The 23400-nt window shown below is 43.6% G+C and overlaps 1 protein-coding gene across 1 annotated transcript; it reads right to left on the bottom strand.

Annotated features, from left to right (window-relative positions):
* Positions 1-1067: 1067 nt before the first annotated feature.
* On the bottom strand, positions 1068-22806 carry LOC133125081 (norrin-like). The gene is made up of 3 exons (XM_061236798.1): positions 22669-22806; positions 15590-15951; positions 1068-2724 (listed from the first exon to the last, which is right to left on the bottom strand). Exons 2-3 carry the CDS (start codon positions 15779-15781, stop codon positions 2500-2502), a joined length of 417 nt encoding a protein of 138 aa, XP_061092782.1. The 5' UTR covers positions 15782-15951; positions 22669-22806; the 3' UTR covers positions 1068-2499.
* Between the last annotated feature and the right edge of the window lie 594 nt (positions 22807-23400).

The following is a 23400-nucleotide window of genomic DNA, read 5'->3' as shown; positions in this document are numbered from 1 at the left end:
AGTTGATTTAAAACAGACGTGGTTTCAATGTTTTCTTCATGCTTCACAGAAGCACAAAGCCAGTAAGATGTGAGGAATGTGCAATGTACTCTGATCCCCATCACACCTGTCAGTACACAGCACACTAAAGACTGGAAGCTTTGGGAAGATGTGAACATCAGGGGTGACTTCTAATCTTTACCTAACTCTTATATGCTCAATGGTTGCCATTGCGAGAACACATTAGTGTCATTGATTTTGTGTTTTGTTTGGACAAAATTTTTTATTTATTAGAATTATTGGTCTTCTGCTGCTGTAGCCTAGCCACTTAAATGGTTTGACACATTGTGACACATTGTGACACAGGGCGGCAATCAAACCGGCAAACCTCCGATTGCCGGATGACTGCTTTTACCACCTGAGCCAATGTCGGCCTGTCTGTTCAGAGATGCTCTTCTGCATACCAAAGTGTGGTTATTCGCATTACGGTCACCTTCCTGTCAGCTTCGACCAGTCTCGCCCGTCTCCTCTGACCTCTCTCATTAACAATGCATTTTTGCCCAGAGAACTGCTACTCACAGGATGTTTTTGGTTTTTCACACCATTCTCTGCACTCCAGAGAAAATCTGTGAAAATCCCAGGAGATCAGCACTTTTTTCCCCAATCTGACATTTGGCTGGACAACAGCTGGAATCCTGAAGACTGAAGAGTAGAAAAATGAAGAATGGGGGAGCCAGAGTAGAAAAGCAGGTGCAGGAGAATTGGAAAGAAAAGTGTTTTTGTTTTGTGCGTGCCATCCATGAGCGAGGTAGTGAAAGTGTGTACATGGTTGTGTCCATGTGCCTTGCATGTATTTGTATAACTGCGCTGAAAGGCAATGTTACAAAATGACACATGCTGAGCCATTTTACTGCATGTCAGGAGATGAATGAAAACAGAATGTTTCCCTTTGTTACATCTGACAGGCATTATGTGAATGCTCTGCAGTGCTTTCAGATGAGTTGATGACTAAAATACACACCATTTCAAAACTGCATTGTAGGAAAGTAGCTGTACGTGCATTTAATGAGACTGCAGACACAATGGGCTCAATCTTTAAAGAAAGGGAGAATGTTTATTGTCAAAACCCGATTCAGATCAGGCCTCGATTTTTGGATTCTTCAAATAAAATGGAAACCCTTTTCTGGAATTGGAGTGCTTGTCTGTGGACAATGTGTCCAGTGTTTAATTTATCAGAATATACTGTACATTCAGTTTCAAAGTAGAGAAGCAGACGAGGCATCTTAGAATGCACATGCCACGACCCAACTGAAATGATTGTTTGTAATTATCCCAGTCGATAATGTACAGAAATTAGCCCTTGTTTAAAAAACTTGAACCACTCTTTGTTCATACTGGCAGGGTGTGCTGTCAAATTATATTCAACTCTCCTGACAGCATTTCTCTTTTAAAGGCCTGCAATTTGCAAGCCTTTATTTGACATTTTGGAACACAACTCTTCAGAACAGATTTGTACATTATGTCTCAATATAAATGGCAAGGATAAAGTCTAGTCCCCCTGATGAGTACTCAACATGGCTCATTGAGTGGAACTCCAGGGTGTTAAAACTCATCTACTATCCCATCGGTGAATTTACAATAATACCAATAACTATAATTACAAAGCTAATAATAATATTAATAATAATATAACAATATTAGCTGGAAATAAAATGCACATTCAAGACATTACACTGGTCATTTGTTCCATCTTGAGTTAGCAGTCCATAATCCTTTTCCCTTGTCTGCGGATGGCCACTTGGTAGAGTCCCTTAGGGGCCAATACTCAGAATACAACAGGATTTCTGATCCTGCAGAGCTAGCGCACTGCGGGGGTTCTTTCGAGAGGTGAAGCTCACAACATGTAGCCCACACAGATGAATGGCACAAAAGTATTCAGGTGTGACGTGCTTCCGAAAGGTATTCAGCCTACAACATTGTACCCAACATTTATATTCTTTTAATTACACAGATCAAAGCAATGGAGCATGTCAAACATTACTGCAGGTGTGGCTATTTTCCATGGATTTCAGCATGTAATGCTTGAAAGTTTGATGACCGGCATTGTTTTAATATTGCCGACAGATTCTTGTTTCTGATTTTTTCTTTTTTTCTTCATACTTCAGATGTTACTTTACCACTTTTCCTGGGATTTAAAAATGTGAACAAAGTTTTTCTGCAAAAGGGCACCCCTTTGTTGGGATTGGGCATTATTTGTTGGGCAAGGAAGTCCTGCCCCCTTCTCTGGCAGACCGAGTTTTGTCAATTTGTAATATTTTATTTATCATGAAAAGGCCCCTACGTGTCAGGATTTGGTACTAGTTGCTGTTGAGAAAGGAAGTCCTGCCCCCCTTTGATTGTCACAATATATTCAACTTCGGTTGTGATGTTGTTTTCACACCGATGATAAAAGGGTCCCTCACATGTCGGGATTCAGCACTTCCTGTGGGGGACAGGAAGTCCTGCCCCCCTCCTCAGGGCTCAGCTGCACTCCTCACAGCTGCACGCCAGGATGTAGCGGTAGGTGGCGGTGATGCGGGTCCCGCCAGAGCAGCGCAGCCGTACTGCCTTCAGCTTGGAGGTGTGGGGGCGGCAGCAGAAGCAGGTGCTCTTGAACGGCTGCTTCAGGACCGAGCTGAAGGAGATGAGGGGGTCGGAGCGGGACGTGTGGCTGCACTGGCCCTCGCAACGTGCCAGCAGGACCATCTGTGTCAGAGAAATGCAAAATCATAAATCTCTTAAAAGTTATATCCAAAGTAAATGTACAACTTTCAGTAAACCCACAGCACTGCCAAGCAATGGACTGGGCATGCCACCGCGGGAACATCCATCCATCCATCCATTATCTGAACCCGCTTATCCTGAACAGGGTCGCAGGGTGGCTGGAGCCTATCCCAGCATACATTGGGCGAAAGGCAGGAATACACCCTGGACAGGTCGCCAGTCCATCGCAGGGCACACACACCATTCACTCACACACTCATACACTCATACACTCATACACTCATACCTACGGGCAATTTAGACTCTCCAATCAGCCTAACCTGCATGTCTTTGGACTGTGGGAGGAAACCGGAGTACCCGGAGGAAACCCACGCAGACACAGGGAGAACATGCAAACTCCGCACAGAGAGGCCCCGGCCGACGGGGATTCGAACCCAGGACCTCCTTGCTGTGAGGCAGCAGTGCTACCCACTGCACCATCCGTGCTGCCTACCGCAGGAACATATGATTATCAATCTTATCTGTCTACATTGAAACCAATTTGTAATCCTTCATTTACAGCAGGACCACATAAGAATGCCAGATAGATGCTGGGTTATCAGTTATTCAATGTATACAAATTTAAACCAAACTTGCAATCCTTACAGCACTGTAAAATACGGGAGGATTATCTGGCTGAGGGTCCTGAAGCCAATATGACCTTTGCAATTAATACAACTTTACCACCTTATTCATTGGGAAGTAACTGTGACTATGTCCAGGAACAGTGCAATGTGCCTTCTGCCAATAACAAGATAATAGGCAGAACTATTTGTTAATATCCATAATAACACATCTGAATATTTGTTTCAAATGTAAAACTTGGATAATGCAAAAGTTATGACTAATGTTTTTTTCCCATTATATTTTGTAGCCTATACTAAAATTAGTATGCAACACATGCAAAAGGATACATGGATAATGTAATGTGTAAACTGTGGAGTATAGTACTAATATGTATGTGTAAATTACAGTGAACTCCATATTTGGACAGTCACAAACTGACATCCATATTGGGTGAACCCTGTAGGAATTACAGCCAAATTTTATGGGACCAAAAGTAATTGGACAATTGGCTACTTGTTTCTTGGACAGGTGTGTTAAGGATAATCGTTAGTTTATGCATAAAAGAGCTAGCAAAAGGTCTAGAGTTGATTCTATGAGTGCCATCTTCATTTGGAGTCTGCTGTTGTTGTCTGTCAACATGAGGACTAAAGAAGTGTCAATGCCAGTAAAGCAGGTAATCATTAGAAAAAAATAATAATAATCTGAATAAATCAGAGACATAGGCGAAAAAGTAGGTGTGTTAAATCAACGACATAGGCGAAAAAGTAGGTGTGTTAAATCAACTGTTTGGTGCTTTATTGAGAAGCAAGAATGCACTGGTGAGCTCAGCAACGGCAAATTATCAGATCGAAAAAAACTCCCCAGGATGTAGGTGTAGATGTATCAAAGACAACCGTCAAGCTGGCTGGCTGTGGTGGGGGCACTGGTTTGCTTATTTCTCTCTCCTGGAAATTCTGTGTATATACTGACCATCATTACTACTTCCTTTGAATTCCATGCTGTTACTGTATCTCACTCTTCTAAACTCTACATTGTTGTTCTCTATCATCTCCAGGTCCATTCAGCTGCGTCCTGGATGAACTAGACACTATACTGAGCTCCCTCCCAGAGAATGTACAACTGTAATCCTACTGGGAGACTTCAACCTCCTATCTGAGAGCCACTGGTTCTCCAGTGTTACCGCAATCCTCCAGTCCACCTTCACCCTGTCCTCGTCTCCTGCCACCCACAAGGATGGCAACCAGCAAGGCAACCTTGTGTTCACCAGGAGGTGTTCCACTCCCCAACTCATGGTGACTCCACTCCATGTCTCTGATCACTACTTTTCTTATCTCTCCATATCTACCTTCACACTCCTCTAATAACTTGCCCACTATAACTTTCAGTAGGAATCTCTGCACTCTCCCTCATCCCTCCATCATCTCTTCTACTCTCTCTACACTCCCTCCTCCTGCCACTTTCGCTAAACTGCCTGTTGATGTTGCTACCTCAGCCTTTAACTCATGCCTCTCCCAGTCTCTTAACTCACATTGTCCTCTTGTCTCCAAACCAGCACGACCATCGCCCCCCTGCCCATGGCTGATGGAATCTCTCCACTCAAGAAGAACCTTGCTGCGGATGGCTGGGAGGAAGTGGAGGAAATACAGATCCTCTCAGGACCTGATCTTGCGGACACACCTTTACCCCTGCTACTACATCAGCTAAAATCAATTTTTTTCAGTCTTAAATCAGTGCATATGTGTCTAACCCCCATACACTCTTCACCCCCTTCTCTTACCTCCTCATCCCTCCTCCTCCCCCGCTCACTCTCCCCTCACTGCAGATGACTTCCTGACCCACTTTGAAGGGAAGGTGGGTGGTATCCGGAACTCCTTCACTCATCCAGCGATTCCACCTACTCTCCAAAGCACACCCACAGCTGCACTGGCCTCCTTCATGATGCTGTAAGCCACAGACATACTTCAACGTCACAAATCATTGTGCAACCACCTGTCCACTTGACCCTATCCCATCAGCTGTTCTCCAGTCCATATCTGCTTTCTTATCTGTCCTCTATTATTAACGGCTCCCTTGCCCTTGCCGTGGCCTCATCCCTCTCCTCTGTCCTGATCCTCCTTGACCTGTCTGCAGGATTTGACACGGTCAACCACCAACTCCTGATTTCCACCCTGGCTGAGATGGGCATTTCTGGGACTGCCCTCTCTTGGTCTTATCTAGCAGATAGGTCCTACCTCATGGATGGCAAGGCATCACCTGAAGCTCAGCCTCAATAATGGAGCAGCTCTTCATCCCTCCCTCCCTGCTACAATAACTCTCAGTCACCGTTCATGGTACTACAATGACTGCCTCCTACTTTGCCAGGAACCTGGGCTTCAGAGTTGCAGCAATATCGCAGCCTTGCAGGTTCCTTCTGTATAACATCAGGAGGCTGTGACCATACCGGACCACATACTGTACAGGGCTACTCGTTCAGGCTTTGGTAATCTCCTGACTAGATTACTGCAACTCACTACTTGCAAGCCAATCAGCCTAAGCCATCCAGCTGCTACTGCTCATCCAGAACACTGCAGCCCAACTCGTCTTCAATCTTTCGACATTTTCACACATCACACCCCTGCTGAAGTCACTCCACTGGCTACCAGTTGCTGCTAGGATCACAGTAAAAGTTCTGACCCTGGCCTATGGTGTAGCCAACAAAATGGCGCCTCCTTACCTACAGGACATCATTCAGCCCTACACACCAGCTCGACCACTCCACTCTGCTGCCACAGCCCAACTTGCCAGCTACAGTGGTGTGAAAAAGTGTTTGCCCCCTTCCTGATTTCTTTTTTTTTTTTTGTATGTTTGTCACACTTAAATGTTTCAGATCAAACAAATTTAAATATTAGTCAAAGACAACACAGGTAAACACAAAATGCAGTTTTTAAATGAAGGTTTTTATTATTAAGGGAGAAAAAAAATCCAAACCTACATGGCCCTGTGTGAAAAAGTGATTGCCCCCTAAACCTAATAACTGGTTGGGCCACCCTTAGCAGCAACAACTGCAATCAAGCGTTTGCGATAACTTGCAATGAGTCTCTTACAGCGCTGTGGATGAATTTTGGCCCACTCATCTTTGCAGAATTGTTGTAATTCAGCCACATTGGAGGGTTTTCGAGCATGAACCGCCTTTTTAAGGTCATGCCACAGCATCTCAATGGGATTCAGGTCAGGACTTTGACTAGGCCACTCCAAAGTCTTCATTTTGTTTTTCTTCAGCCATTCAGAGGTGGACTTGCTGGTGTGTTTTGGATCATTGTCCTGCTGCAGAACCCAAGTTCGTTTCAGCTTGAGGTCATGAACAGATGGCCGGACATTCTCCTTCAGGATTTTTTGGTAGACAGCAGAATCTTCCAGGTCCTGAAGCAGCAAAACAGCCCCAGACCATCACACTACCACCACCATATTTTACTGTTGGTATGATGTTCTTTTTCTGAAATGCGGTGTTACTTTTACGCCAGATGTAATGGGACACACACCTTCCAAAAAGTTCAACTTTCGTCTCATCAGACCTCAGAGTATTTTTCCAAAAGTCTTGGGGAACATCAAGATGTTTTCTGGCAAAATTGAGACGAGCCTTAATGTTCTTTTTGCTCAGCAGTGGTTTTCGTCTTGGAACTCTGCCTGCAGTTCTTTGGATGTTGTTGTGGGGTCTTTTGTGACCTCTTGGATGAGTCGTCGCTGCGCTCTTGGGGTAATTTTGGTCGGCCGGCCACTCCTGGGAAGGTTCACCACTGTTCCATATTTTTGCGATTTGTGGATAATGGCTCTCACTGTGGTTCGCTGGAGTCCCAAAGCTTTAGAAATGGCTTTATAACCTTTTCCAGACTGATAGATCTCAATTACTTTCTTTGTCATTGTCAATTTGATCTAAGTGACATTGACCATGGAATGATTGTTGGTGGCAGACAGGGTGGTTTGAGTATCTCAGAAACTGCTGGGAGCTAGAGTTTGCAAAGAATGGTTCAAAAAACCAGTAATGAGAGTGGCCAGACAGTTCAAAGCTGACAGGAAGGTGACAATAATGCAAATAACCACACATTACAACAGTGGTATGCAGAAGAGCATCTCTGAACACACAACGCATCATAACTCTAAGTGGATAGGCTACATCAGTAGAAGTCTAAAAAATAAGTTCACTGAGTGTATGTTCATGGCCTTAAAACCAATCCTATATGAATTGTTCCTCAACTGGCATGTTTGGTTGTTTGTTGTATGACCTTTATATGCACTGTTATGTACGTTGCTTTGGATAAAATGTAATGTCATGTAATTTCACTTGCTGAAGATCAGACTGAAGGGAAATAGCCCCTGAAACAAGCAGAAGCTGAAGAGGGATGCATTACAGACCTGGCAGAGCATCACCAGGGAAGATACCCAGCATCTGCTGATGTCTATGGGTTATAGACTTCAGGCAATCATTGATTATAAGGGATTTGTCACAAAATATAAGTGCTTTTTGCTAAAATTGGAGGGACTATGGGGGGACTGCAGCGTAGTGGTTAAGGTACATGACTGGGACAGGTAAGGTCGCTGGTTCGATCCCCGGTGTAGCCACAATAAGATCCACACAGCCGTTGGGCCCTTGAGCAAGGCCCTTAACCCATTGCTCCAATGGTTCACCCATTGTCTCCTGCTTAGTCTAATCAACTGAACGTCACTCTGGATAAGAGCGTCTGCCAAATGCCATTAATGTAAAAGGGGGGTAATTCCTACACGGTTCACTCAATATGGATGTAAAAACCCTCATTAAATTAAAGCTGAAAGTCTGGACTTTTATTTCACTCAACTGTTTACTGATGTAGAGCAAAAACCACCAAAAATGTGTCACTCTCCAAATACTACCAGACTGCACTGTATAATAAGAATAATACATACATAATATAATGTATACAATAATATAAACATTTCTTCTGCGAGAATACAGTGGGGTCCAAAAGTCTGAAAGGACTAGTGAAAATGCTTATATTTTGCATTCTTTGAATAAAATGTTTTAAATAAAAAATCATATTTGAGTGAAAAGTTAAATATTTGAAAAATGTACATGAATTTCAGAATTTCTTGGTATTTTGGTATATCCCAATGGCGCCGGAATGGAAGACAGAGATTAGTCCTGGTGGAAAGCTCAGTGTGGTGTATAAGTACACTCTTGAGCAGGGCTTGAGCACAGACCGCTCACTGGGCTATAGCCTATAGCTTATAGTGCTGACTTGGGATCAATGTTTTCCTTAGCTCATAATGGCTATAAGGTTAGGATATGGAGGGGGAAACTGATCCCAGATCTATATAGTGACACTTTATGTGTAATAATGGTTAGGGAGCTGGCCTGGCAACTAAGATCTGATTCCCAGGTGGGTAATTGCCTTTGTACCCTTAAGCATGATACTATAACTGAATTGCTTCAGAAAAGTTTCCAGCTGTATAAATGGATTGTATGTAAATACATGACAGTCGCTCTGGATACATATCCCCACCAACTGCCTACATATCCATGTAAATGTAAACAATATGCTGTGTAATCAACTTGGTAACATAATCTGACTATCAAAGTTTTCAACTGGAGTGTATTGCAGACGTATAAAGCATATAAGACTTATGCCATAAACAATTGTGATAATTTCAAAAGCTTATTATCCTGTAATGTGAGACATGTAGTACACTACAAAGTACGTGTAAGGTGATGAAATGACTTGTCAAAAGGAATCTTGTTCAACTGTTCAAAGGACCATCGGGCCAGATACGTCTGGTGTGGGTGGACAGACATGTGCAGTATTCCCAGGGCGCTCAGATGCTTATAAAATCCGGTCTGAATGAAAAGGTGTTGTGACGGCTAAGCAGCAGGCGCCGCGTTCCTGGAGCGGTATGTTAAAAGGAGCGATGAGGCGTGTCTGTCAGCTGCTTCAAGCTGGTGTGGGGTCATATCTCATCCCCTGGGGGCTCAGTGGCACAGGGGGGCGGGCGCGTGCAGAAGCCAGACGTCAGGCGCGTGCGCCATGAGAAGCGGCAAGGTGACAGTGACATCTGCGACTTGTAGGGGCCCAGAGTGACTCAGCTCTCCCACTCTCAGTCCCTCTCTCTCTCTCTCTCTCTCTCTCTCTCTTTATCTCCCACTCTCCCCATTTTCTGTCAAATTATTCTACATTTACATACATTTACCAAATTAACAATTGTAAATACATTCACAAACATCCCTCCATATACCCACACCAGAGCTGGAAATAAAAAGATTTATTGATTCATAAATTCATCAATCAATCAATTGCTTAAGTAATATAGCAGTTTACGTCATGATCTGTATTTGGCTGCATATCCTTTGCATGCCATTACTTCCTGATGTCTGTGACCTGTGATCAACATCATCAGAGTCTGGATATCTTATCTTCAGGTTGTCCTACAAGCGATACTAAAATTTTTTGCATTTGAATGCATTTCAATGGGAATTGGGGGGTGGGACTAGATTCAGCTGTAAATTATGCTGATACAGCTTGGAACACATTTGTTGGCTAAATGGTTTTAAATCATCAAGGATCCAAGGTATCAAATGAGCCTCAAACCACCTCAAGCACAGTGGTATAGGGCTCATTTAATACCTTGGACCCTCAATGACTTAAAACCATTCAGCAAACTGTCTTTTATTTGACATTATGTTGTATTATATTATGGACTACATATAAAGTGTTGTAATTGCTACATTGTGAAACCAAAATTAATAAAAATGGAATTGACCATGTATGAGTTATAGTAACCCTTTCAGACCCTGTGCACATTGCAATGTACACCAATTGTTCGCCATTTTTCACCAAATGAATCTATAAAATAAAAAAAAATGATAGTCCATTGAACCTTACATGTTACATTAAAAAGAAAAAATTCCAATCTCTTTTCAGGATGCATTTGGGATGGGGAAAATGCATTGTTGTATTTTTCCCATCCTTGGAGCATAATTCAGGTCTGAAGGGGTTTTGTTGTTCCAGCACATCCCACAGATGCTTGATCAGATTGAGATCTGGGGAATATGGAGGCCAGGGCAACATCTTGAACTCTTTGTCATGTTCCTCAAACCATTCCTGACCAATTTGTGCAGTGTGGCAGGGTGTATTATTCTGCTGAAAGCTGTCACTGCCTTCGGGGAATACTGCTGCCATGAAGGAGTGTACCTGGTCCGCTATGATGTCTAGGTAGGTGGCATGTGTCAAATTGATGTCCCCCTGAATGTCCGGACCCAGGGTTTTCCAGCAGAACATTGCCCAGTGCATCATACTCCCTCCACTAGCTTCTTCCCACAGTGCATCCTGGTGCCATCTCTTCCACACATAAACAGTGAACACATATCCGGCTGTCCACAGGATGTGAAGGAAAATGTGACTCATCGAACCAGGTAACCTTCTTCCATTGCTCCAAGGTCCAGTTCCCACATGCCCATTGTAGGTGCTTTCGGCACTGGACAAAGGTTAACATGGGCACTTACTGGCTGCAGCTGTAAGGGTTCACCTGGGTGCTTTTGGCCTCTGTCTTCCCTCATGTCTCCCTGTCTCATTAGAGTTAATTGTTAGATTATTAGTTCCCCTAATGTTTATTCATTTAAGTTATTGTCTACATGTGTGTATACGTATGTTTTATGCTCCTGTTATGGCACCCTCCAACAAATGCTGGTAAATCTGGTGAACCCCGACTGCCAGCCCTGGACGGATACGATGGTAACCCGGAGGGATGTCAGGGCTTCCTTGTGCTCTGGAGAATCAGCTAGTGCAATTTCCCTCCGAGCACTCTCAAGTTGCATTTATCACTTTCCTGGGCCACCGCTATATAGCATCAACAAGCCCTTGCATGCTCAAATTACCATGCCTTCTCCAAGGAGATGCGCCAGGTATTTGACCACCCAACCAGCAGGAGGGAGGCCTCACATCTCGGGGTCTGGCCCCACTGCTATCTCAGACTCCGGCCCCAGCGCCTTCTCAGGCCCTCTTCAGGCTCAACACACTCAAGCCCCAGTGTCACCTGAAGCCCCGGTCTTCCCCCAGGCTCCCAGGTCCCCAGTCTCTCCAGTGTCCCAAGCCCCAGTCTCTCCAGCAACTCGAGCCCCAGTCTCTCTAGCTACGCAAGCCCCAGTCTCTCCAGCAACTCGAGCCCCAGTCTCTCTAGCTACGCATGCCCCAGTCTCTCCAGCAACTCGAGCCCCAGTCTCTCTAGTTACGCAAGCCCCAGTCTCTCCAGCATCCCAAGCCCCAGTCTCACTAGCTACACAAGCCCCAGTCTCTCCAGCAACTCGAGCCCCAGTCTCTCTAGCTACGCAAGCCCCAGTCTCTCCAGCAACTCGAGCCCCAGTATCTCTAGCTATGCAAGCCCCAGTCTCTCCAGCAACTCAAGCCCCAGTCTCTCTAGCTACGCAAGCCCCAGTCTCTCCAGCAACTCGAGCCCCAGTCTCTCTAGCTACACAAGCCCCAGTCTCTCCCAGTCTCTCCAGCGTCTCCAGTGTCCCGAGCCCCAGCGTCCTGAGCTCTAGCATCTCCAGAGTCTCCAGCATCCTGAGCTACTCAAGCTACATTGTCTCCAGCCCTTTAAGCCCCTATTGTGCTCATAAGTTCAGGCTTTTATTTAATTATTTAGCACCTGGTAAGGTCTCCCTTACTTTTATTTGGACACATAATTGGTAACCAGAACAGGAATTCTGTGATTTCAATTTTAGTATGGACTTTTTCGATAAGGATGGCCAGATCAGCATTGGCTTCATTTTAGGAAAGGTCCACCATATCCCGACTAGAATTTTGTGCAGGAGTATTAGCAGTAGGAATAGCAGAACTTATTGTTTGCGAGATGGACCTTCAGCTTGATGGTGTGACCTTCTACGGTGACAGTAATGTGGTACCTGGATACATACATAGTAAATCCAAAAGCTTTTATGCGTATGTCCACAATAGGGTTCAAAGGAATCACCAATCTACAAAGCCAACGCAGTGGTGGGATATGCCCTCAGAACATAACCCTGCCGATCAGGCTTCTAGATCTGTCCAAGCCTCTCAAACCTACAAAACAGACTGCACACAACCAGACGTCTTTGAACTGATCCTGATGCTGATCCATTGGTTCGATCACAAGTTAAAAGTTGTGCCACTAACACAAGGGGAAGCTACTTACACCAGGGATGTTCGAGATGTTCTCTGCAAACCTCTTTGCAAAGCACAATTCCCACTCTCATTCAAATTGTTCATATTGTTCTTTGAAGCCTACCGCACAGATCCCTCCTGAATGCAACGACTGGCATCAATGTCCAAAACCTCAGACCCCGAGTGTGTCTTGGAAGATCAGTTTCTCTGATGAATTAGACACTCAGTAAGTGTCATTACTAGTTTCAGAGAGATGCAATTACCTTTTTCCCTCAAGCGCCTTAACTGTTGAAATAGCAAGCGACCATGTGGCTCTTTGAGCAGATTTGTCTTTATATTAGGTGTGGTCATGGTAATTATCCACGTATTGCTAATTTGATGCAGCTGATGCAGTTTTACATAATAGTCACATATATTATGTTTAATATATGCATAATATTAGGCTAGTAATGCACCTATAGGCTACAAAGTGTTATGGACAAGTGAGACATAGATCAGCCTGTACCAGAGTGATGGAAAGAAAAAAAGGAGCAGCTCATAAAACAACCAGCTTTAACTACAGGGGGCAGAATAACAGCTCATGATCCAAAGCATACCACTCAATCTGTCAAACATGGTGGAGGTAGTGTTATGGCTGGGGCATGTATGACTGCCACTGGAACTGGCTAACTTGTGTTCATTGATGATGTCACTGCTGACGGCAGCAGCAGGATGAATGCCGAAGTACACGCAAACTCATTGTCTGCTCAGATCCAAGCAAATGCCTCAAAACTGACGAGACTTCATCATGCAGCAGGACAATGATCCAAAACATACAGCCAAAGCATCCAAGGAATTTTTTTAGGCCAAAAAGTGGAATGTTCTTGACTGCCCAATCACCTGAACTCAATCCAACTCCGCATGCATTTCACTTACTGAAGACCACACTGAAGGCAAATAGCTCCTGAAACAAGCAGAAGCTGAAGAGGGCTGCAGGCCTGACAGAGCATCACTAGGGAAGATACCCAGCATCTGGTGATGTCCACAGGTCATAGATTTTAGCCAGTCATGGAATGCAAATGATTTGCAACAAAATATTTAATATAGTGACTTTATTTCTGCTTGTGTTCATTTGTCCAATTACTTTTGGTCCCCAAAAATTGGAGGGAACTATGTATACAAAGGGCTGTAATTCCTACATGGTTCAGCCAATGAGGATGTAAAAAAAGTTGAAAGTCTGCACTTTAACCAAATAGTGATTGTTTTATTTCAACTGTTTGCTGGAGTACAGAGTAACAACAGCTGGGCAGCAGCTGTAGCTGGGGGGCTCTATTTATAGGCCGGACCACTGTTCAGGTGGAGCACATAGCGGGCAGTGTATAGAAACTTGCATGGAAGCCCTCGAACAGTTCCTACAAACAAATGTTGCATACCATGTAAAATCAGTGATACAATGCAATCAAAGCAGCAAAACAAGTGCAGAAGTAAACACAGTACATGTGGTAAGGCTGTAATTCAAGCCTTCACTTGCTTTGTCCTCTCTCTACCGACACTGACACAGGACATTGAGACAGGTCATACCAAACTGTGTGTATGGTCCAGAAAATTCCAGTGCTGACTGTGATTGACAGCACTGCAGAGTGACAAATTGTTGGCCATAGCATCCCACCAGGAGGGAGGGATTTTGTTGGCAGGACATGCGTGCCTCCTGCACCAGCAACTCCATCTACCCAATTAGGAGCCCACACAAGCTGCATGTGACATGTCCCTCTCTGACTTGTGCGAATGTTTAACAGTGCAAGTGTAACTAATGGACTGCAGCCTTTATTTGTTGACGCTTATCCCCAAAATGCTGAGAGCCGATGGGAGCCGGCATCACGTTTTGGATGTCCCCAGCCGATTGCTGCATCCAGTATGTTGGACTTCTGGAATGGGGATGGGTTGGGTCAGTATGTGGGTGTGCCCTTTGTCAACACATTTTGGGATGACATTATGAGGAGTGAAACAGTCCAGTTAGTCCTTCCTATTTGCCTACAAGCCTCTTCCTCCCACTTGTGGGACAGCAGGGGTATGGGAAGCAAATGGCACAGACTGCAAGTTGTCTCCCAGACTGACAAGTCTATTGGCGAACCAGGGCCATGTCCAGCTAGCGTCTACACATCCATCTTCCTACAAAACTGGGAGTGTTCCCTTATTTAGTGAGTCTGATTCATGCACGTTATTGTTGGGATGATAAAAGAGACAAATTAGTTGGGCCCACACCTCGGAGAGCTGGGAGAACCTAGGTTGCCTTGGAGACATCTTGACTTTCAGAGAAGGGCTTATTTTGGGTTGTGTTCTATGTGGGATCTGCCAAGTTGTTTCTGGAAGCAGAACTAGTGATCATTAGAGTCAATGGACAAAAGTAAACACATGAAAAACATGTGTTTTATGTGTCTTGGAATTTGCCTGTAGAATTTGGCTCGTCTTTTACAAACAGTTGATTAGGGATATGTTAAGCATTCGTGTTGTTTCAAAGGCAATTCGCAGGTAAGTGAGGTAAGTCCAGCAGAATTCTTGTGACATTAGTGATGCCAGTCTGGGAACCATAGATCACATGTGCCTGTCATGCTATGGGAGAGCAAGAGTTAATCACAATGGAAATGTATTAGGAGAGAAGATAAATAGTCTTAATTTCCTCTGGAACAAGCAACAAAACAGCAAGGATCTGGGATGAAGAGCTGAACATAAGCAGGTAGGTTTTGGGTTTACAGCACAAATGTTTTAGCATCCCCTGTTCTTGTATTTGTTTGTGTGTGTGTGTGTGTGTGTGTGTGTGTGTGTGCGCAAGTATGTTTGTGCCAGTATATTTGCTTCCTACTAGAACTATTGGAATTGTGTGCTGCAAGGACAGAAATTGAGACAGATACAAACTAAAAAAACACTGTCTTTTAACCATACCACATTCATACTCTGAGGGCACCAATGCCCATGGTATAGCCATGTAAAGCACATCCTTAAGTCACTCTGATCAATAGATGCAAATGGAATTAATAAGTAATCCTGCACAGCTATGATGTCATTAACATTTGGCAAATTAAGATTGCTTGGTTGCAATTGTGTTGATGGACTCACAATACCTTTGAGTTGCACTTGTAGATGGGGTGGGTGATTGTCTCCACAAAATGGTGCCTCATGCACCTGTCCGGGTCAGTGTCTCCAAGATGGCCGCTCTCTGTTTTACTGGTTGCACCTTGCAGCATGGCCAGCAGGGGGCAGGTGACCAGTAAAAGCACCATTCCGGGTTGGCCCAGAGGGCTGAAATTCCTCATTCTCACCGCTGGACGAGACTGTGTCCAAAATGAGGTCCAGGTAACTGACAGGTACTCCCTCTTTATATAAACTTGTGTTGAGCTCTCCTTTCAGGTTTGTGGGTAAGGTTCGTAAACCAGGAGGCATTTGGAGTGCCCTCAGTGGGTAACTCCATCCCTCTCTTCTGGCTCTGCAGGGGAGTAATGAAGTCAGGTTAACCAGAGGGGGAAACACAGAGAACCCTTCAGACCTTCACACCTACAACAGGGATCTCATACCCCAGTCCTGGAGGGCTATGATATCTGCAGGTTTTAGGTGTTTCCTTTCACTCAGCAGCTAATTTAACCTTGAGTCCCTGTATTTACTTTTTAGCAAATCCCGGACTTAAATTACAGACTTAAATGTTGAAACACACAAAAACAAGCAGAGCCAGTAGAGTGAGCTGTCTGATTTACACCAAGGAACAGGTGAGATTTTAATACCAAATAATGTAATTCCAGTTTGTCCACTTTAGCTAACATGTTCATAATAGCAGCTGGTAAAGGTATTAGGAGACTGGACAGGTGAGATAAGATGCATCTTTCCCTGAGGATAAATGTATTTCCTGATTGGCAGCATATGACCTGAGACTACATTGCTGCCAGCTCGCTACAACCAGGAACAAGTGGGCCATGATGTATTAGCCATACTGGACATACTGTTATTCTAACAATCTCAAAACAAAAAAGATATGCTTTTTATTACACTGAGGAGAAATCCAATACATTAATAAACAGCCTGGAGTGAAGCATTTCCCCAGGAATTAATTTTTCATAAAAAGGAATAGGTCTCCAACAAGTTCTCTCATGACAATGAATCAGCTGCCAGGTGGAGCACATTTTTTTATTTATGTAATTATACTTTTGTCATAAGATTCTGCTTTATTTTCCTCCTGACAATGTTAGCCGTGTTAAGAAAATATTTTGCATGCAGCTGTATAATTGGCTGAAGCAATGTTGCTAGTAACGTTTTAGCACCTTTAGGAATAAAGGCCTGCATTTTTACTGGGTAAAACTGGGCCCCAGAACAGGAACTGGTCTGGTTAAAAGAGAGGAAATGATGATTTATTTAAAATATATACTGCATTATATTTTAATTTTTCTTCCTATGAATGAATTTCTCCTGAAAATATAGTAAGCAAGGTTAATTAGGAACTTTCCACCCAGTTTATTTCTTTTTAATGAGAGGGAAATGTTTAACCTGGCCATTCCTCTTGTTCGAAAGGAAAATATCAATTTTCTTATAAAGATAAATATTCTCTGATGTATTTTTTACCAGATAAGAGAGCAAATGGTGTACAACAGAGGGTGTAAAACATTAAAAACAGGGGGTCCTTTTGTAAATTGTCCCTTGGATATTTTGCCACCCTGTGGCTTTTTAAAATTTTTACAGTGACATAAACAGTCATGTATAAAATACATGGATCCATGGAGTGTATCTGATTTTCATGGTTCAGTATTGTCGTGTACAGACAATAATTATTAAAATGTTAGAGCCCCATCCTCAGGAAAAATACAGGGCTAAAAAATATTCATTCAAAAACCACACGAGTCCCATTATCCGGATGTATTTTCTAGCTAGTGCCACAGAATCACATTGAGTGACATCACAGTGCAAATCAGGCACGGCAACCAGATCAGCTGAGCCCGGGGCATTCCTGTTGGCCCAGGAAGACCACTGTCGCCTGCACCAGTCCGCCCACCCCCATCGCCGGCTCCAGACCGATCCCACAGTCCCTTGCAGATTAATAACGCCTTCTGTGTCCACAAAAGCAGCTGCCTTTCAGTATCACATCTGAGACAACAACTTACTTAATCGTGGTACCTTTGCGCCAGCTTGTTTTCGAACAAAAGGTTTGTTTGTTGAACTGTTAGAGTGGTACCGCTCACTGTCATGGAATTCAAATGTAATCCGAGCACAGTGTAGGGGTGCTACTCAGCAATTCAGCCTCCCTTAATTAATCTTCATTAGCAAGCTTATAATTACAGCCATACAAAAAAACCTGCAAGAAATGGATTGGCCTACCTTGAACCTGGAGGCATTCTCCAGACAAGCAATGCTGCAACTTGAGTCAATGTATTAAAATGTCATCAATCAGAAAATGCAGAGAGCGTTTTAACAGCAGTAACCAAAGTCCAACTCTGCCATGGACCAAAGTAATCATGGCTAGAACCCAAGCATGAAGGAGAATGTCGTTTTTTTTAGCCTTTTTTTTTTTTGCTTCATTTAAGAAATTAGTTTCTTCATCACATTAAATTATTTGTGTTTGCATCATTAAAATTACATTTGGCATACGGCCTCCTAAACCCAAGGTCACTTGATCTTTAATTGAGAATCAAGAGTGTGCAAACACTGTTTGTGCATCTGTTTGCCTAAGGCAGCCTGAAAAATAATCAACCGATAGAATGTGACAATATTTGTGTTGGATGTTCCAGAGACCTTCAGAGAAGCTTGGCCATGGCCCCTCAATTATACACACCCCAGCCTGACAGGGGCCAGGACATGTAAGAGTCATACCCAGGAAAATGAATCACCCATGAAGGATAGCGGGTAACATGATGGCACTTTTTGTTTTGAGCCTGAGAGGACCTGAGAGGGGCCTGACTGTCTGTGCCTTTATTGTAAAATTCTTGAAATTCAACAGCAGCAACAGGTTGGAGCCACAAGGCTCTCCGCCCTAAACCACCCTCAGCCCCGCTGTGTGCCTTCGATTAGCGCACAACTCTCACCAACCCACACCTTACATTGTGTAAGCCTGCTGCATTGCGTAACATTGGTGGGCGCAGAGACCGCTGTGTTTTTGTATTTGGGAAGGAATGCTTTTGTTTTTTCATTCTGGTGATTGAATGTCATTTATAGTATGAATAGGCCTTCTTCTTGAAGAGAATAAACAAAAAAAGCTGTAAAGCTAAAACACAGGCCTGCTGGCTTGGTCAAAGTAAAAGGAACTCTTAAGGCCAAGTGAAAGAGGCTAAGATGAGCTCATAGGAAGCAGACAGCAGCAGTGTGGTGTCCCCTGAAAAGCCTTGGTGCACCATCCAAGACATGACCTCCCAACCTAGCATCTCAAGAGGTGTAAACATGAGTAACTGTTTAACAGAAAAACAAATGTGGTTTGGGAAAGAGCGATGCCAGTACAAACAAATTAGCAGTGATGCAGAGAAAGGACAACAGTAAAGCATCCCAATGACTAACCCCCTCCAACACAACAAACTTCCCAAGTTCCAACAAAGCCGAGCTCTTTGGCTTAACAATGCTGGACTTAGATAAAAACACGTTAGCATACCTGAGGGCAGGTATGGATCAAGTCAACATGTTTTTCTGTTAGCTATGCTTTTTGAGAGCTGTTTAAGCAAGTGTAGCTTTTGCACTCCAGAGAAGAATAAACCTCTCTTTTAGGTATACTGTAGCAATATATTCCACCGCTGTGAAATATGTTTATTATATTTTATTTCCAAATATTAACAATATATTGCAGTGTATTTTTAATGTTGCACTTATGGTGAAGTACAATTAACACTGATATATGCAAGTGTGTGAGAGTTGTCATTCTTTAGATCCGGGACCTTTTTGAAGTACATACTGTATGTTGTTCTCTTATAGCCAGCACTGCCCTGGGCTTTTAACAGACATTGAAGCTATCTTTAAAATGACAACATAAGCTGCTGTAAACTGGCTGGCCCCGGGAATGCATGCACGTGTGCCTCTGTGTGCATGTGCTTGTGCAAGTGTCTGTGTGAGTCTGCATTTGTGTGTTTGCCTGTGTACACTCACTGAGAACTTTATTAGGAATACCTGTACACCCATTTAATCATGCAATTATCTAATCAGCCAATCATGTGGCAGAAGTGCAGGAGCTTCAGATCATTTAATGTTCACATCAACCATCAGAATGTGGAAAATGTGATCTAAGTGACTTTGACTGTGGAATGGTTATTGCTGTCATACAGGGTGGTTTGAGCATCTCAGAGTTCACTCAGAATGGTGCAAATAACAAAAAACATCCAGTGAGCGGCAGTTCTGTCAGCAAAAATGCCTTGTTAATGAGAGAGGTCTGGTCAAAGCGGAGAGGAAGGTGACAGTAACACAAATAACCACATATTACAACTGTAGTATGTAGAAGAGCATCTCAAAACACACAAAACGTCAAAGCTCTAGGTGGATAGGCTACAGCAGCAGAAGACCAAGAAGTCTAAGAAATAAGTCTAATAAATACTGCATAAAGTGCTCACTGACTGTATATGTGTGTGCATGAAGGCGTACGTATCTGTGTGTGTGAAAGTGTATATTTGTATGTATGTGTGTGCAAGCATGCATACTATGCGTGTGTGAGAAGGTTGAGTGAACATTTTTGTGGTGAAAAGTTGGTGAAATGCAATTGTGGTGTTCAGGTGAATCCCTGTTACAATTGGTTGAAAAGTAAAGTTTTCTAGCTGACTAGAATGTAGCTAGACTATATACAGGTAAAACTTGAGCTATATCCAGGTAAAACTTGTGGTTAACCTCGTCCGTTTGTCAAAACATCTCGTAACCAAGATGTCCACCTCACTAGACGTCTAGTTTCTGGGTTTTGCTTACTGGACGTGTGAAATTGTAAACATATGTGTGTGCGTGCACACGTGTGTGAGTGTGTGTGTGTGTGTGTGTATGTTTGTGTTTTCATGCGCTGACCAATTGTTTGAAGTTCAGTAACAGAAAATCAATCCCCTTTAGAAGGAGGCAGTCTGTCCCGCCAGGAGGCAGCTGATTTGCCAGTTGTTGCAGGCTGTGTCCCGTCAACTAGGCCCAGGTCCCTTGACAACCGTGCCTCCGGGCAGAGGGATTTTGCAGCACTTTGGCGGCATGTAATCACCGTTGTCACGCCAATGTATCTGCCTGCCCTGTGTGTGTGGGGGCTGGGAAATGATGTCATTGTTTCTGTTCATTTAGCTGCCCCCCCCCCTCCCCCATTGTTTCACCAGCTTTTAATAAATCAAAGGTCAGATTCCTGCAGGGGCCACACGTTCCCCCAACCCCCCCCCCCCCTACCCCAGACTTCCGAGCGGCATGCCAATGCTAGAACAGGGCACTGCCACTACACTTCGACGCCCCCCACTCCCAACCTAACAGTGTTGCCTGTCACTAAATATATCCATCCTCCTCAATAAAGCTCAGACTAACATGTGGGATTTGAGGGCAGCCTAGTGGGGCCAGTGGCAGCTGCCTACATGGAGCCCTGGGGCTAAGCTAATGTTAGCTTTACAATTTGCACTCCTGAGACAGGGATGAGCATTCGGTCCCCCTCCGGAGGGCAATCCATCCTTCCATTTTTCTGTCTTTCCTTTGGAGGTCCGAGAATGCCATAACAGGGACCATGGACGTTAAAGACCATGTCCGATTGTACCGTTTCCTCCGTCCCCACTTCCTTCCATGCTGGTTCTTACTCCTCTGATGCTATTAAAATACACTATGCCCACTGTGCCCCCTAAATTGTTTTAATGTAAATGTATTTTTTTCTTTTTTCAGAGTTAAGTACTTATTAACAGACTACTTGAAAAGAGAGGCTTTGATTGGTATTTCCTGTAGGTCGTACATTTCTGGTGATACTTAAGTTAGGTATGTAACCTAATGTATGTAACCTGCACAAAACAGCCTTTCATTCAGGCAGTACCTACATTTAAATCCTGTTAGCTAACATTATTGAGTGCAGATCTCTTCAGAATATAGTCAGTTTTTTTAAACCCCCTTCAGGATCTTTTTCCTAATGATTAACTTTTTTCTGCTTTTTTATTTGACTGTTTTGTATTTGCGTACATTACTGCCACCAGTGCAGTTAAACATAATTCTAAACCCGATTAAAAGCTAGTGGTGTTTCTAGAAAAAGAAGCAGTGACAGCACAACCAACAACACAATCTTAAAATCATGATTCTAAAAAGGGGATGATAGAAGATAGATTAAGAGAAATGTTTTAATCTACAGTCTCTAGAGTTTACTCAGAATGGTGTGAACACAAATAACCACACATCACAATAGTGATATGCAAAAGAGCGTCTCTGAACACAACAGCAGAAGACCAATAAGTCTAAAAAACTAAGTCTAATAAATACCTAATAAAGTGCTAGCTGGGTGCATAACTGGGCAAAACCTGATCTATATTGGGGTTAATCTAGCTCAATTATGCCAAAACATCACTCAACCTAGATTTCCGCTGCCTCTCGATATCGAGATTCCAGATTTTTTCTTCACTGGGGTACAGGTAGCCAGATCTCCCATTCCTGTTTATCATATAACTCCCTGTTCTCCCTCCTCCTCCTCCCAGTGAAACAATAATCACAATATTCCTCCTATTACAGAAATACATACCCTGGACATTCAGCCTGGTGAGAAAAAACTAGCACCCACATCACAACTTCACCTACCACAAAACACATTCCACATTCCATCATCTGTACTTTCCATTATCCCCAAATATATTATCCCCTTTTGCCATTAACCCTGAATATATTATATAAATTGTTTAGATAGATAAATTTTTGTGTGTGACATTTTCCCAATATCTACCATGTACAATTTGTCATGGTAGCATGCATACGGCTATATGTACATTCATGAGCAAAAAATAGAAATCTGATGTTGCTGAACTCAATTTGATTAAGTTAAATAAAAGCGGATATCATCACTCTGATTTAATCCTGTATTTATCCGCTGATGGTGCATAAACATGTGAAACTATGTGTGATGGAAAATCACGTGTCATATCGCAAGCCGTTCAAACACAAGCCTTTACATTTGTTCCCATTACTCAATCTGATTCAGTGCTAGCTGGCTAGCCTCTGAGGAAGAATAACTGTGCACCTGGATCACCTTTGAAGCTTGGTTAACACTTACCTTCTCGCTTACTGTGAACGTGAAGTAATCCAGCTATTGAGCCATACAGCATTAACCAGAGCAGTTTCCCCCACAACAATTGCCTTTATGCCCCAGCTCTCAGCCTTTCGCTTTCCCTCTGTCTCTCTCCCTCCCTCCCTCTCTCTCGCACACATCTACACACACGCACTCTCACACACACACACACACACACACACACACACACACTGGTGGTGTGTGTGAGCTTCTACTCCCTCCCTCTGTCTGTGTTCACCCTCCTACCCGCCCCTCTTCCCTGACATTCACACAAACTCTTCTTTTATGGAGGAATCCCAGGCAAAAAGAAGAAAGACAGAGTGGATTGGGATCTGAGCGGATTTGAGGATCGGTGTCAGATGTGGAACGTCAGTCGTCATATATCACTAAAGGGGAGACACACACACACACACACACACACACACACCAGTTGATCCTGTACACACACTGACACGCTCCTGCCAAAGCAAATGGGGATTCCAACCATAGATCTGCTCATGCTATCTGAACAAAAGCTCAGCCCTCTTTTACGAGGTCAGGGTTATAAAACTGTTAGTGGAATTAGTTTATTTAAGAACAACTGGCCCCTTGACCTTCCTGTTATAGGTCACCCCAACATCAGGACCCTCTTTGGGGTGGAGGGTGTGGGTGACGAGGTTACCTCAACAACAGCCATGTGTGAAAAACCATATTGTGTTGACATCACTTCCATAACAT

This window comes from Conger conger, chromosome 3, assembly GCF_963514075.1.
Source record: "Conger conger chromosome 3, fConCon1.1, whole genome shotgun sequence".
NCBI lineage: Eukaryota > Metazoa > Chordata > Actinopteri > Anguilliformes > Congridae > Conger > Conger conger.
This window is presented reverse-complemented; position numbering and strand designations above follow the sequence as displayed.

Bases quoted from the DNA above. Each gene is read 5' to 3' on its own strand.
- LOC133125081 (XM_061236798.1), bottom strand. From the start codon at position 15,781: ATGAGGAATTTCAGCCCTCTGGGCCAACCCGGAATGGTGCTTTTACTG. The intron at 2,725-15,589 runs GTATTGTGAGTC...TCTCTGACACAG, and splicing joins TCTACAAGTGCAACTCAAAG to ATGGTCCTGCTGGCACGTTG.